The sequence below is a fragment of the Amblyomma mixtum genome, chromosome 1, assembly GCF_055824585.1.
Source record: "Amblyomma mixtum isolate Tamu chromosome 1, ASM5582458v1, whole genome shotgun sequence".
NCBI lineage: Eukaryota > Metazoa > Arthropoda > Arachnida > Ixodida > Ixodidae > Amblyomma > Amblyomma mixtum.
In genome coordinates, this window is record NC_143012.1 from 219,152,269 (window position 1) to 219,166,857 (window position 14,589).

General features: G+C 45.3%; 1 protein-coding gene across 1 annotated transcript; it reads left to right on the forward strand.

Annotated features, from left to right (window-relative positions):
• The first annotated feature begins 886 nt into the window (after positions 1 to 886).
• LOC149370931 (antimicrobial peptide microplusin-like) lies at positions 887 to 5,493 on the forward strand. Its single transcript, XM_089584309.1, has 5 exons — positions 887 to 1,015; positions 2,735 to 2,796; positions 3,876 to 3,965; positions 4,512 to 4,538; positions 5,262 to 5,493. The coding sequence occupies exons 1-5, from the start codon at positions 937 to 939 to the stop codon at positions 5,331 to 5,333; spliced, it is 330 nt and encodes a 109-aa protein (XP_089440435.1). The 5' UTR covers positions 887 to 936; the 3' UTR covers positions 5,334 to 5,493.
• Positions 5,494 to 14,589: the final 9,096 nt, after the last annotated feature.

Genomic DNA, 14,589 nt, shown 5'->3' on the forward strand with positions numbered 1-14,589 from the left:
GAGCGTGTTATTATGTAATTATTTTATTTTATATATTTACTTTTTATAATTTCGACTTTACGACGAAGAGTTTGACAGAGGCAATGCGCCTCGCCTGAATTCAGATGCCCTCCACTCGAAATTCTCTGCGTCGCTCCACTGCTGGTATCCTGCACCGTCCATGCCGGAGTCCTGCACAATGGCATATCTTGTTGCCCACCTGCAACTCCAGGACGTTAAGCCACGTTTCACGTAGCCGCAGGAGACGTTGCTACGATTCGACAAAAACAGAGTGTGCCCTCGGAAAAGACGAAACTAGCAAAAACAGGAAACTATAATGGATAGACTAAGTTGTAAGATGACAGCGGCTGCTGAACAACGGATGACATTTCCCGCCTCTTGCACCCTCCGGTGGCGACGTCTCCACCGCCTTGCTTACTTGTTGTGGAACCCCCTTCGTTCGCTCCACAGCCGCTTGGCTGACATCAGACGCGAGGGAAGCAAACAAACAGAGCCAGCATGATATGGACGGGAGCAGTGCGTTGCATCGCTATGCGCAACGGCCGTGGATTCTTTAGCCTCAACACGTCTTGCCCCTCACGGTGGGAAGCGGAATGCGTAAAGGCTGACTAAGCGCGAGGCTTCTCGCAGCACGTGCAGGAGTCACATGCGCGTGGTTTTTCCTGTGCGGCTTACGGGCCGGGCCATTGGAGAACTGGTACGGGGAGTTGCCACAGTGCGGCCAATCAGGGTAGGGCCGGTTCCTCCGCCAGTAAGCTGCCTTGCTTGTACACATTTTGTTTTTGCTTTCTTTTGCACACCGCGTGTATTCGTTACTTTGTTGAAGCAAGAGGTGCGGGAAAGCGGGTATATAAGAGAAGCGAAGTCCAGTGTGTGTCAGAAACGTCGAAGCAGTCCTGTTAGTGCGGTAAGGTAGCCACCAAGCGACCATTCGCCATGAACGCTGTCTTCGCCTCCTGCCTGCTTGTGGTCGTCTTCGTGGCCGCTGCTTCGGCTCATCACCTGGAGCTCTGCAGTAAGTTCGGATGCGGCGACTCTAGCATAGGGGTTCGTCTAACGATGTGTCTGCTAATCCTTCGCTAGCTTTGATAGAAAGTTCTATCCCTTTTGACTATAGCAAAACAAGTTATATCCTAACTTTTGAACCCCAATTAGTTACCAGTGTCAGGGCAAAATATTCAGTTTTTGCACTTTCACTCCCCATGACTAAAGCACGTAGAACACGCACTGAAACCTATTATGTGATGAGAGTTTTTCCAGAATGAATGATCTGGGTCTTTAGTATGATTACTTTGTTGCGGAGCTTGGCCTTCCAACGCTTCAATAGACTTGATTATGTTAAGTTGGCAATAATGCAATAATTTCGGGAAAATTTTACGAATAATCTATTTTGACGGAATAGCAGTTCAGCAATAAGATTATACTTTTATGAGTTTATTGCAGAAATAATTTTAAAAATGGGTTTGTAATATCTGCAGGGTTACATGCTAAAGCAGGAAGACACCTGAGGTATGTAGTACAGTAGAGTTAGTTGCTGAGCTAGTTGGTATTCTAGAATTAAGTTGATAGTATTCAATGCAAATGCACAACGCCAAAGAAAGGAAGGGAAAAGAAGGACGGGAGGGAAGATGAACGCAGCTCCGCGTTCGTCTTCCTTCCCGTCCTTCTTCTATCTTCTTTTCTTTGTCCTTGTGCGTTTGCGTTGAAGACTAAGAACTGAACTGAATGTAGTAGCTCCCAGACCACCTGGTTTGTTACTGGGTCCTGCATTACGGTTGCAAACCATTCCAAACCCTTCAAACCCTCACGGCCTCAGAGAATCGAAGTTACACTGTTGCGTTGCGGACTCTGCCATACGGTCCGGAAAGAAACCGCATATGCCGAGAGTTTTTGAACAAGAGGCTACGTACACTGAGCCCATGTATGATGTCTACAATACAGCTTCGTAGGCAGCCTCACTACTTGTGGTGTTTTAACTTGATAATGCTAAAGAGTTCATGGCGCAGAAAATTCGGCGCCGGCGTCGTGAACCATGAGCAAGAAATCTAAGAAAAATCCCCAGAGAAGCAACATATTAGGCAGGTGGGGCACCTAGGTCACGTGACTTTGTGGCATCATCACAACCTCCATTTCGTCACAATGCGAGATGAAACCTGTACGCAGTAGCGCAGAAGAGATTCCCAGAGTGTTCTTAAACTTAAATATTGTGACAGTGAAAACGCACATTTGTTTTATAGCCACTAAAATTTCCAGATTCTATCGCCAGAGAAACGGTGTATGGTTTCTTGCTTGATGCACAAGCACAAGTGTTTCAGTCCATGCAGTCTTGCAGCGTGTCGTTCGGCGAATGCGTTATTAATGGCGGGCAACTTACAAAATTTTTGCAGGAACGAAATGACACAGAGACCGATCGGTTGCGCAGAAAGTGTGGTGCGAAACTTCAATTCCAGCCGCCCCCCTCTTAAACGACAGCCACTATCTCTTGGGCAGCGGCGGCGTCTTCAGCCAGCTGGACGAGCTTGATCTGTGTCCCCGGGTCGGGGCTGAGCAATAGAGCCTCCCAATGAGCATTGTCGGTAATGAAGTGACTCGCGGGCAGGGACTGCGGGTAGTTCTAGATCAAAAATGCAAAAACTGTGATAGCCAAGCCGATCTAAATCATATGATCTGGAACGCCAGAAAGAGTGCTATATTTTGTCCCTGTTTTTTTTTTCCCTTCAATTTCCTTTTACAGAGAAGAACGACCAGGTGCTGGCCACGGAACTTGAATGTATTAAGGGCATAATCCCGCCGGCGGTGAGTTTTCGAGCATTTCCTCTAGCAGACGCTACAGATCGATGAGGTTAAGCACATACCATTTAAAATCTCAGATTTGCAGGTTAGCTTTACCAAGGCAATGGTGTCGTGGTGGGAAGGTAAACAACTAGCACTTGCGCACTCCTTTTGCCGAGCGTTGAGTAGCTGGCTGACTTGTCGGAGAACTCCGATGCTCGGAAATGGTACTATCAATACTGTAAAAATTAATGGCAGTTCTTTTTTGCACGTATCATCACAAAATGTGTATTCAGTTAGGTTGAAATTCTGGGCTTAGTTTTAAAAGCAGCTGACTAATTTATCACGTACTTCATTATTGAAAACATATAAACAAAATCTCACATCTGAGTGACGGCAAGTTTTGAAAAAAAAAACAAATGCAATACCTTTGGGGAAACTGCTGCAAATATAATATTCAGGTACGCCATATGAACGAGACTTTTTTGCACTGCAGAAGCTCGTGATGCAAATCAGTTAACAGGCTTATCAACACGGTATGCTCTAAGAAAGAGGGCAGCATACTCCGAAAAAGTACACGGAACGAGAAAAGAGAATTTTCAGGGGTACTAAGCTGTGAATGGTGCAGGCTAACACGTGTTTAAAGTAACTGAACGGGGCTTTTCACCCTACTGTGACGTCAAACTGCTCATGATGATGAAGCTAAACGAGACAATCTTGCGGCCCTATGCGTTGATAAGATGACGTAGCAGCAATGTTTTTTAACCGTGTAGGTGTGCGTAACGTCATAATCTGTTTATGGTGGCACTTGTTGTTGGTTGTTGTTGGTGGTGGTTGTTGTTGTTGTTGTCCTCTAAATAATGGCGCGTACCCACTGCGGGGGATTGGTCAAGACACAGGCGGCAACTGATAGGTACTCAGAATGTTAAACAAGAAAATAAATGATGGAGGAAAAATCAAAATAATAATGATAATAATAGTAATTAGGAAAGAAATAAGACAAATTCAGATGTGTAATTCAAATAAGCAAAACAAATACTTCTGCTCGCTTACTAGTATAATTCGGCTTCTTTCTTTACCTTCGTATTCCCCTGTTCTTCCAGACCAACGCTGCCTTTGACACCGCAGTCCAGGCGGTGGGCTGCAGCGACCGCTCTTGTGCCATGCGTAAGATGTGCGAAGGAGGAGACCTGGTAAGTCTGAGAAAAAATGATTTCATTTCTGCTAGCAGTTTGAAGTTTGCTCTTTGTATTAGTTCCAGCGAGCATAATGCAGTCAATTAACGTTGTGGGAAATAGACAGATGGGTAGATTAAAATAAGAAAAAATAACCGAGCGATTAACAAACTGAAAGAAATTGAGGGCTAACAATTAATTATGTACTCATAATGCGAACCAGCGCAACTTAATGCAGAAGAGATTTTTGCTTTGATCAGAACAGCCGCTTGTAATTCTAACTTTAGTCTACTGCTTCTGGCAATGCCTAAGAGATGGGCTAAGTTCTGATCACTATATATTCTTCCAGGTCACATCTAATCGATTGCAGAACAAAGCAGATTGCTCTTTTTTCGCAGACACTGTCATATTTACTGCTTAATCCAGCCGACATACACTACAGTAGCTCAACATGTAAGCTGAGCAGACATGTCGGCAGAAATAATGTTAAATAAAAAGTAGGCTGCATTTGGGTTAAAAAACACGCCTAATATTTTTCTTCTGATTTCTTTTTTCATACTTTAGGAGAAAGCCATGTCCCAGTTTTTCACTGTAAGTATATGTCTACTCAATTCTTGCGTCGTGATATGATTTCAAAGTGATCACCGCTGTCTGTGATTCGCGATCTTTCTGTCTCCGGGTGTTAAACATAACCAGGCGATCAATGCACCTTTTACAGAAATAACGTTATTTTAACCCTACGTGTAAATTACGTTAATATCTGTAAGTTTATGCGCTCAAAAACAAAAGAATGCGACACATAATGAATTGAGCATTAGAGGAAATTTGTGCCTCGTTTGCGACTTTATGTAAAAAAAGAAAATCTTCTGTCAGGCGAAGGGCCGGAAAAGGATTTACGCACTATTGTTCCTGTCTCATCTGCAGTTATTTCTTGGGTAGTTCGACGCACATATATTAATCAATATTTTTGCAGGGAACTAAAAGAATACGAGATCGCATGTTCAAAGCAGCCTTTTGGTGTTATTGCAAACATGTGGTTGTAACTGAAGTTTTCTACTCATCTTTTTTCCACATCATCCACGATAAGCCTCTTTCTTTCTCTCTACCCTTCTCAAGTGGAATGTAGCGGGCGAGATAATGGTCCACTCAGTAGACTTCTCTGCCCTTCTCTCTCAATAAACCCTCTATCTGTGTGCCAGGAATTCGTATCAGATTGTATTAAACCGAACACATTCCCGTTGCGATTCTAGCGCAAATGATATGTTCCACTAGTCAAGAGTTCCATGATATAGTCAATGTCATTTTTCTCTGCAGCCCGAGCAGATTGGGCACGTCCACGACGCGGCCACAGCTTGCGACCCCGATGTCCCCCACGGCCACGACTAAGAAAAGGACGCGACCCACACCCATGGACTACGGCAACTACTTCTTTGACCCCTGAAAAAAAAAAGTTGCAGCAACGCTTGTTACAGTATGAAACGACGCCAATTAGTGAGTGGTAATTAGAGAGTGTAATAAACATTTTGAACTGCAAGAAATTACCTTGGAGTCGGCCTTTTTCTTTACATGGCTTTGTGGAGGTTAAATTCATGAGCCTCGCCAAAGCCGCGTGTATTGAACCGCACGCTAATATTTCTGCCTGGGTTGCAATGCTCGATCTCGAAAGTTATTTATGTGTGTGCAGCTAAGAGATGCTGGCGTGTAACACAACAAGCAGTGGCTGCGATTTCGTTCGTTCCACCACTTCTTTCTTTTGAAAAAGAAAAAAAATGAAACTGCGAAACACCAAGTGAAAATATGTTTTCATACCTGAATGTCTGAGCTACTAGCCATGTGAATGCACTCTCACTCCAATGATTTAAATTATTTCACATGATTTAAAATAGTGAACGACTCGAAACCAACGCATAAAGTTTAGTGTATTTCCTTTGTCCTGAAATCAAAAAATTGTACATTACTGTTGCTGCTCGGCTAAAAGAGAATTACAGGAAAATGCAACAGAATTACAACAGAATTACATGCAAAATAATGAAAAAGTCTAGCCCATGCCACTGCTTCATAAAAACTAGGTTAAGGTAATCTCTCGAGAAAGGAATATTCGAAACATGCCTGGATTCAAAGGGTGGAAAGTTACTACTATTCACTGCCAAAGCTCGTGCATCTCAACTAAGTATAGAACCAGTTATATAACATGCAGTACGCCAGATGGCGCCGAAAGTACACACACTGCGAATAGCATATATAGCGAGATCCCATGGAGCTTGAAGTGGCTTTGAGAAAAGGTAGAAAATATATATTGCGTGAAAAGCAACTGAAGTATATTTATGTGATCCAGGCACCTCAGTCCTGGAGGTGCCTCGGAAATTCTAGCAGAATCGTTTCCGCGTCGACGGCGAGCCAAAGTTACGTCGTCCCATGGAAGGGGCGAATTTCAATCACGATATGCGCGTTGCGTTAGTGTTTCGCTTAGAGCCCAAACTCCTGTTACCAAAATGAAAAAATGTTACCGGAAGAAATAGAAAGATAATTTTCTCTGTTGTAAAGTCACTCAACTTGATCGGTGTGCGGATATTACATCGCGGTTCCCGTTTGTCACCGCCGTATCCGATTTGACTAGCATTGCTGCCAAAAATACATTAATTTTAGGCTTCAGGAAAATGTAGCTTGACAGCCCAAGAAATACCGTGTCATTCATAGTAGTGAGGTCAATTGCGCCAACTGTCACTCTCGATGTTTGTTCCTTTCCCTTACGCTAAAAAGATTTGGGCAGCCGCCACAGTCACATGGACTCCATATCTAAACGGCTCGTCCTAAAGTAAGAGATGTATTTAATGGAGCAAAAATACATGGAAACATAATTAAATTATTTCTTAATATAAAAACTTGATTTCTTTGGCGCCACACGATGTTCTACTGCAGCTGGAAAAGTTTTTTCTCAACGGTTCGACACCAGTGCGTAACGGTGCCGTTTTTTTTCCTTTCTATGGTTTTGGGTGTTATTGGGTGCTTTATATAAATATGTATGTTTATTTTTTTCCCGTATACTTGCTCGCTATCGGTGCTATCAATACTTCGCCTTCCTATGTTCTGCACGGTCACATCCTAGTCCGCCAGCCACAGTTCAGGGGCTTATAATTAGTAGCTGCCGCGGCCGGCAGCCATTTCTTTGTACTTCTGATTTTATTTTGAATGAATAACTAGTATTAACTACTGCTCAGTTAAAAAATGCTCAGAGAGCACACGAAGCGACGCCCTCCCGTGCTTGAGGAGACTGAGGTCATGAGTTTGGTGCACACGATTTTGCTGGTGTAGAGTTTCCAAGAAGGAAGATTGGGCGAGTCGCTGCGTGTTCTAATTTGAGATTGCCTGCGAAAGACGTTAAAGACACAACGCTTGCTCCTATTGATAACTAAAGGCAGTGCCTGAAATTATGAAAGGTGGCTTCTGTCGCATCAGTATCATGAGCATGCAGTAGCCGCCCTGAACGAAGTTTGTGCGTTGGAGACCGGCTGCACAAAGAGAGGGAGACACGCAGAAGAGAACACAGAAGACGAGGTTGGCTTCTCCGGCGTTCTCTTCGCCTGTCGGGCGTTTTTCAGTTGCCTTCCCTGAATTCATTAGCAACACAGCCAGCTGTACGTCGGGTTGGAATTTTGTGGGATACGAGAAGTTGCCGAAAATTTTCACCAGTTAACTTGCTACCATACTTCTCAAGATGTTATTGAATTAAGAGACTCTAGTTGAATCCGGCACATTTTTTATCAGTGTGCTTCAAGCATTGTGCTCACCTGATACCAATGAGGCGAGAAGGTTTTGTTTGGTTTATGAGAGTTTAACGTTCCAAAAAGACTCAGGCCATGAGGGACGCCGCAGAGAAGAGCTCCGAAAATTCCGGCCACCTGGGGTTCCTTAACGTGCACTGACATCGCAGAATAAACGGGCCTCTAGAATTTCGCCTCCATCGAAATCCGACCGCCGCTTTCGGGATCGAAGCCGCATCTTTCGTGTCAGAAAAGGAAGAGATCCGACTGCTAAGGAGGCCAAGATGCGATTGGCGGCACAACTGCTTTGTGTTGTAACTGCACTTATAGCTCTAAAACTACTTGTAGAAATCCATTGAATTAAAAGGGCGATGGAGAAAACCTCGTTTTATATTGAGCACACACACAAAAAAAAACACTTTTCTTTGTTTATTCTGTTGCACTCGTAGATAAACATGGTAAGTTATGTTGTATGTTTGTAGGGTAGGCAGGTGATGTTGACTACTTGACGGTGAAAGGACACTAATGGCTGCGAAGTCAAAAGTCTCGCTTGAATTATACATTACCCTTCAAGAAGTCTATTGATCATTATTATCAGCTTAACGAGGAATTAATGTACGAAGCCGCAAGTGTGACGGGACAAAAATTGCGCATGGAGCGCTGGCGGTGGAATTAAAAAGACACCTGTGGCCGGGCCGCGTTCAATGTGAAAATCAGTGGGCGCGCGAGTTCCCGGTTGCTAATCTAAGGCTGAAACAAAGGAGCGTTCTTAGTCATCGATCTGGGTGACTAGGAACTCGCCAAGGTGTTTGGCCTACGCACAGCTACCGAGAACTACCAAGCCCGCTATTTCTTTCACAATGTATGTTGCCAGGTCACAGGTGTTACTTCCAATATTGACATCAAAGCCTACTTCATTGTTTTCGCCCCGTCACATTCTCGGCACTATCGACACGGTTATGTTCACAAATTTAGTGTTTGAGAGCTCTGATGTCGCGGCCGTCAACCGCACGGTCGCGTGAGAAGTTTTCATATTTCACGCGCTTTCTTTTGAACGCGGAAAAATCTAATCTGCAGCACGCATCAAAACAAAGAATGATGAAGTAGTACGTGTATTGGCGGCAGAACCTACGAATCGGCACCCGAGTTCTCAGCGAAAACTCAGTAGTTAAAAGGTTAATTTTTTAAATTCTTAATTGTTTGACTGAACAAGGTACAAAAATACTCTGAGTAACTAGTTACAGCGGTCAACAAGACCGTTGTGATTGAGTCCACATATCTTGCCGCGGTATATTTTGACCCTTAGGCTAAAGATAGCGTGGATAACAGGTATCATTTTATCTTGAGGGATAGTGGCCAACCGCTATTCATGTTCTCATTTTTCCCTTACAAGTGCAGTGTACGCTTGCTTAGAAGCGTTCATAGCTGTCTCTTTATCGCCTTGACTTAGGGCCGCTTTCAGCCATTTCTCTCCTTCGGCCCCGCCGCGGTGGCTAAGTGGTTACATAACTTAGGAGGGTAGATGTGTAGGCCAGTTGGTGAGACATGAAGGAGCTAGACACCGCAGCGGACACGGGACAGAGAAAGAAGAAAGAAGACCGCCCTGTGTCGTCTTCTTTCTCTGTCCCGTGTCCGCTGCGGTGTCTAGCTCCTTTAAGTGGTTACGGCGCTCGGCTGCTGACCCGAAAGACGCGGGTTCGATCCCGGCCGCGGCGGCTGAATTTCTTGAAGGCGAAATTCTAGAGGCCCGTGTGCTGTGCGATGTCAGGGCACGTTAAAGAACCCCAGGCGGTCAAAATTTCCGGAGTCCTTCACTACGGCGTCTCTCATAGCCTCAGTCGCTTTGGGACGTTAAACCCCAATAAACCAAACCATTTCTCTCCTTCGAGCTTGGCGGCGTGCTAGGCGTCCCTGGCCGCTTTAGCTGCTTGATGCGCTGCTATAATTGCTTGCTTTTCCTTGAGCCATAGTAGCGCAATCGGCCGCCTTGAACGCCTTATCACCTTGCGTTCGGTCGCGTAAACCTGCCGTTGCCGACCGGCGCCTGCCCGCTAAGCGTCGTTTATGGTGGTTTAACGTCCCAAACGGACTGAGGCTATGAGAGACGCCGCAGTGAAGGGCTCCGGAAATTTCTACCACCCGGGGTTCTTCAACGTGCACGGACATCACACAGTACACGGGCCTCTAGAATTTCTCCTGCAAAGAAATTCAACCGCCGCGGTCGGGATCGAACCCGCGTCTTTTGGGTCAGGAGTCTAGCACCATAAACACTGAGCCATCGCGGCGGCCCTGCCCGCTAAGCGTTTCCTATCTGCAAGTCTCTTCCTAGGAGACGCCAGTGATTAAGATAGAAAAGGCCCATAGTTTCCTCCTTTGCAGCTATGAATATGAATGTGGTAGCTATTAACACCTATGCTTACACGTAGAAGGTACTGACCACACGAAGTGACACCAAAATAGTCGCTGGTGAGTGACGCAGGCATAACTGGTGCGTTCGACAAAGGCAGTAATTTGAAATATTTGGGCAGAATATATCCGTGCTCGACTGTACTTGACCTAACATGAAGCACTTGGCGCCAGAAGCACTGCGATGATGGCTGGATCACCTCGGGCTGCCTTTTTGCGTGCTTTTCTGCTACGTATACAGCTTTGTTACACTGCTGTCGCATAGATTCTGCCTTTCTTTACAAACTTTTATTGTGTGTACAACGTAATAACATCGGATAATTACGTGCTCGATTGGAAAGAAGGACGGGATCGCCAAGTGCTCTAAAGCTCCACTCGGCGGGCCAGCACGCTTTGGCGGGCCAGCTCTGTAGCGATGAGGTACTTTTTTTTCCGGGCCTATCAATTCGGCCGTAAATATTGTTTTTAGAAAATTATAGTTTCGGCATTCATATTGTCGCAATTTCAGGAGGAGCCCCCGACAATGGAAACTGGAAGCATTTGATGCTTTAGAGAAAAAAAAAATGGAGCGGACACTGAAGCTCCGCCTTAAGGGTGTGGAGTGATAGGGAAATGGATTAATTCCCGTATATGTAGATGATTCTCTACTGTACATTCAAACGTCTTTGGGAGTACTCATACCCCTCCCGAGCAAGTGGTGCAGCAGTTAAGCGACGCTCTACTACCATACGTTGGCAGATGCTGACACCAGTGGTCTTGAGGTTGCTCTTCCCAAGCAGCGTCTCTCGACCTATCAATAATATACCTGCCACCTGCCAGGGTGTACAGTTTGCTCACAATCCGGTAGGCAGGTTGCGATGACGCCTCAAGGTTACTTGACATAGGTGGCTCATTTGCATCCTAGATTGTTCATCCGGGAATTTTTTGCGGATTTTTCACTCGCTGTCAAGAACAGCGACGCCGACAATGTCGGGTTTTCTGCTACTCGAGTATATATTTCGTAATATTAACGATGCCGCGCTAATACTACAAAATACTCGCACAGGCTACGCTATCGTCGTCGGTGCAATGCGAAGATTATAAGGACCATTTCGGGGACCTTCAATAGCACTTACCGTATTTACTCGCATAATGCTCGCACTCGCATAATGCTCGCACCCCCCACATTGCCTATCGAAAATTGGAATTTTTTTTTTCCTCGCATAATCATCGCATCCCCAACATCACTCGACAGAACTAAGGAAAAGTGCATGCACTATCAAAATATAGCATTACCAAACTAATGATAAAAGGACTAACAGATACAAAGGAGCGATGACCCAGCTACAGCCTAAGACAACTACAGCTCAGATAGGAAAGAAAATGATTACTTCAAAGCAAAGCGGAATCTTTGGGCTACATAAAAACATTCAAGAGAGCGAGAAGGCGAGAAGGTGTTTCGTCAGTTTTGTTCCGCTGGTACCGCCGCACGTTCTCCCGAGTTCCACGCATAGTTCTGCTGCATGGAGCATGATTGGCGCTGACGTGGTCGTGAAGAGTTTCAAGAAAACTGGCATTTCCAACGCCCTGGACGCGACAGAAGACCACTTGGTGTGGGACGAAGATGAAGAGGGTGAAGCTGAGGAAGCCGACGAAGCAGCGACCAGCGATAGCGATGGCAATGTCGACGTGGACTCCGCGGACTCTGAGTGATGGTGATGTTGCGGGCGGCCAGCCTTCGCAAATAAAGTGTTTCTGCAGCTAGTGTTTGTCGTCTCTGTGGTTTTATTACAAACGTAAGTCCTGCTTGCAATTGAAGTTTTGGTTAAATTTACAATAGCTGGCTTGAGAACCCCGGTTCACAGCCTATTTACATTTGCTTTCAGCACTCCAAAGCATTGTTCAAAACTTTTCCCCGCGTAATTATCGCACCCCCTAACTTCGCACCGATTTTCTGCGAAAAAAAGTGCGAGGATTATGCAAGTAAATACGGTATTAGCAGCAAGAGTTAACGTGCCAAAATGTTGGCCTTACCGGGGCAATGCAACAAAGTTTGAGGCGAATTTGTATGCGAGAAAATTTTTCTTTTCGCCATGTACCAGCAATCTATTTGAATAAATTGGCCTAGGAAGCCGTCAAGCCAGAGTTTAAAAGTACATTTTACACCCTCGTGTATTTTTTAGGCATGCTTGCGCCGAATAGGGATGCACGTGTGAACCGTCGGGAACTCGCGTGAACAGAGAATGCAAATAAACGGACAGAAAAACCGATGTTTCTGGAATCTGGCCGTGAATTGTTCCTGCTGGATTTTCCTCACGCACTGTGGACACCGTGGTGTTGAGCGCCCTTTTCTGTCGGACCACCACACTGACTTTGCGTTGGGCCTGTTTTTTAGCAATCAAGGCAGTCGTTAGGAGCTGCCACCACATAGGGAGTCAATGCACCTGGTTTCTCGGAACTCAGAACTATTTCAAAAATCTATTGTGGCGATTGATAAGTCATGACTGAGCGCCGTGTAAAGGATGCTGAATGATGTACAATGAAATCGCATGCCTTGCCAGGCGGGGCCTGGAGTGATCGTGTTTGATGAGGTTTTGGCGCCTGGTTCGTGGCTTTCCAAGAGATGATTTGGCGACGGCCCACCCCAACTGCGTGTAAATATTTTCATCGGTTTGAAAGCAGTAAGCGGTTGTCGAAGGTAGAGATCGTTCGTTTTGCACTGTACTGCTCTAATGATGGATAATTTGCTCTAAACTTACGAAAAACGAATTGGAGTCTCTAAGCCAGAGGAGAGAGCTGTCGCCAAAACTTAAACAATGCATTTTTAAATGTACACTGGCAGGTGTATGGTAGTGTGCTCAGAACCATTTACCATTTCTGTTTCTAAGCTTGTGATGTGCATTTTTGAGTCTGGTAATCGCTTACTTCTAACCACTTGCCCTGCTGAGAAAGTTTGACTGTGTTGCCGGGTGCAACAGTGTGAAAGAGCGAGAGTGTGAAAGGGTGCACTAATGAAGTTCACTCTCACATGTTGTTTCCTTCAAGAAAAGTGGTTGAATGTACAATTGAACGTCGTTACAACAAATTCGAATGGGCCCCACGATTTTTTCCTTTTAGTCGTTGTTTGGATATAGGTGCGCGACCTTCTTTGTAACGGCCGCATGCCAACGGGATTACCTGCTACTGTGTATACCAATGACAACATAGCTAAGGTATAGGGGACCGCCGATGTGGTTTGTGGGAGCCTTAAACACGCGCTCCCAGGATCCACCACGCAGTTGAGTTTGCCTGCACGAACCGAATGTCTGCATCGCCAACACGTCCCCATCACTTCCGCGGCTTACATGAGCTTCAGAGCCGAGAAGTCAGTTCTTGAAGGAATAACGTCACAGACGAAGGAGAGAGTTGTATTCAAAATATCCAGCTTGGTTTTGCGGGTACTGAAGTCGATAAGGACTACTGTAAAAGGCAGCAGACGATGGCGACAATGGAGAGGTCGATTTCACCGCGTGTGGGCGTTGTTACTGGCTTCGCCTGACAACTATATCTACGAGAGTCACAACACTTCACCGCAGGACAGAAATGTCATGTAAAAAAGGCGCACTCTAGGCCAAGTGTGTTCATGAGCGCCTTGTGCTCATTGGAAATTGTTTTACACTACCGAACGGTTTTCATCGTGCGTCTATGGTGCGGAAACGTGTTCTGTATTGGCCAGTCGATCTGATAAGATTGTACCATCAATGACGCGTGTCTGACCGGCCCGCAGCATTATCTATAAAAGTACGCTGCTGCCTCGAATAAAGAACTTTTTGTGTTGCTACCACCGAAGCGTCTGTCTACTGCTTAGAACAGAACATCCGTCGACGAGGATGGGATCCGGCTCGCAGTAAACCGCCGCCTGCCAGCAGCAGTCACGAGGCTGAACCGCCTACGGTGCAAGGGGACACGCATAGGCGACATGCATAATTTTCCAAAGGGAGGCCTTTGTTAGCGCTTTTCACCTGTTAAACACGCAGCGCGTATTGAAATTACATACTAGTAATGACAGCTTCATTAATTGTAGCTTCTTTTGTCGATGAACAGTTTAAAACTTTAATTCTATCCGAGGTGTCGTAATAGGTGAATTTCACTGGCATGCAGAAACGAGAATAGCACCAATAAAATAATAATAATAAAGAAAACGCTAGTGCATAGCTGACGATCGAGCAGTAGCTTTTCGCGTCAATAGTTTTACCTCGTAGTAATGAAAAGGAAAAAAAGAAGACTTTCGCTTGGCTAAGCAAAAAGGAGTGTCAGCTACCAAAAAAATGCAAAAGGAAGCTGAGAGGGCCTGAAAGCTGAGAGGTCGATTTCAAGAGCGGAGCCGAAATGTGAGAACACTGCGGCACAAGCAAATATTGACCAATATTTCCCGAGCGCTTTCTCGAAAACACAAGGCGGAAAATTGTAGAGCGAGGAAATAAAGGAAAAAAACAAAAACATACGGCCCAGGCCAA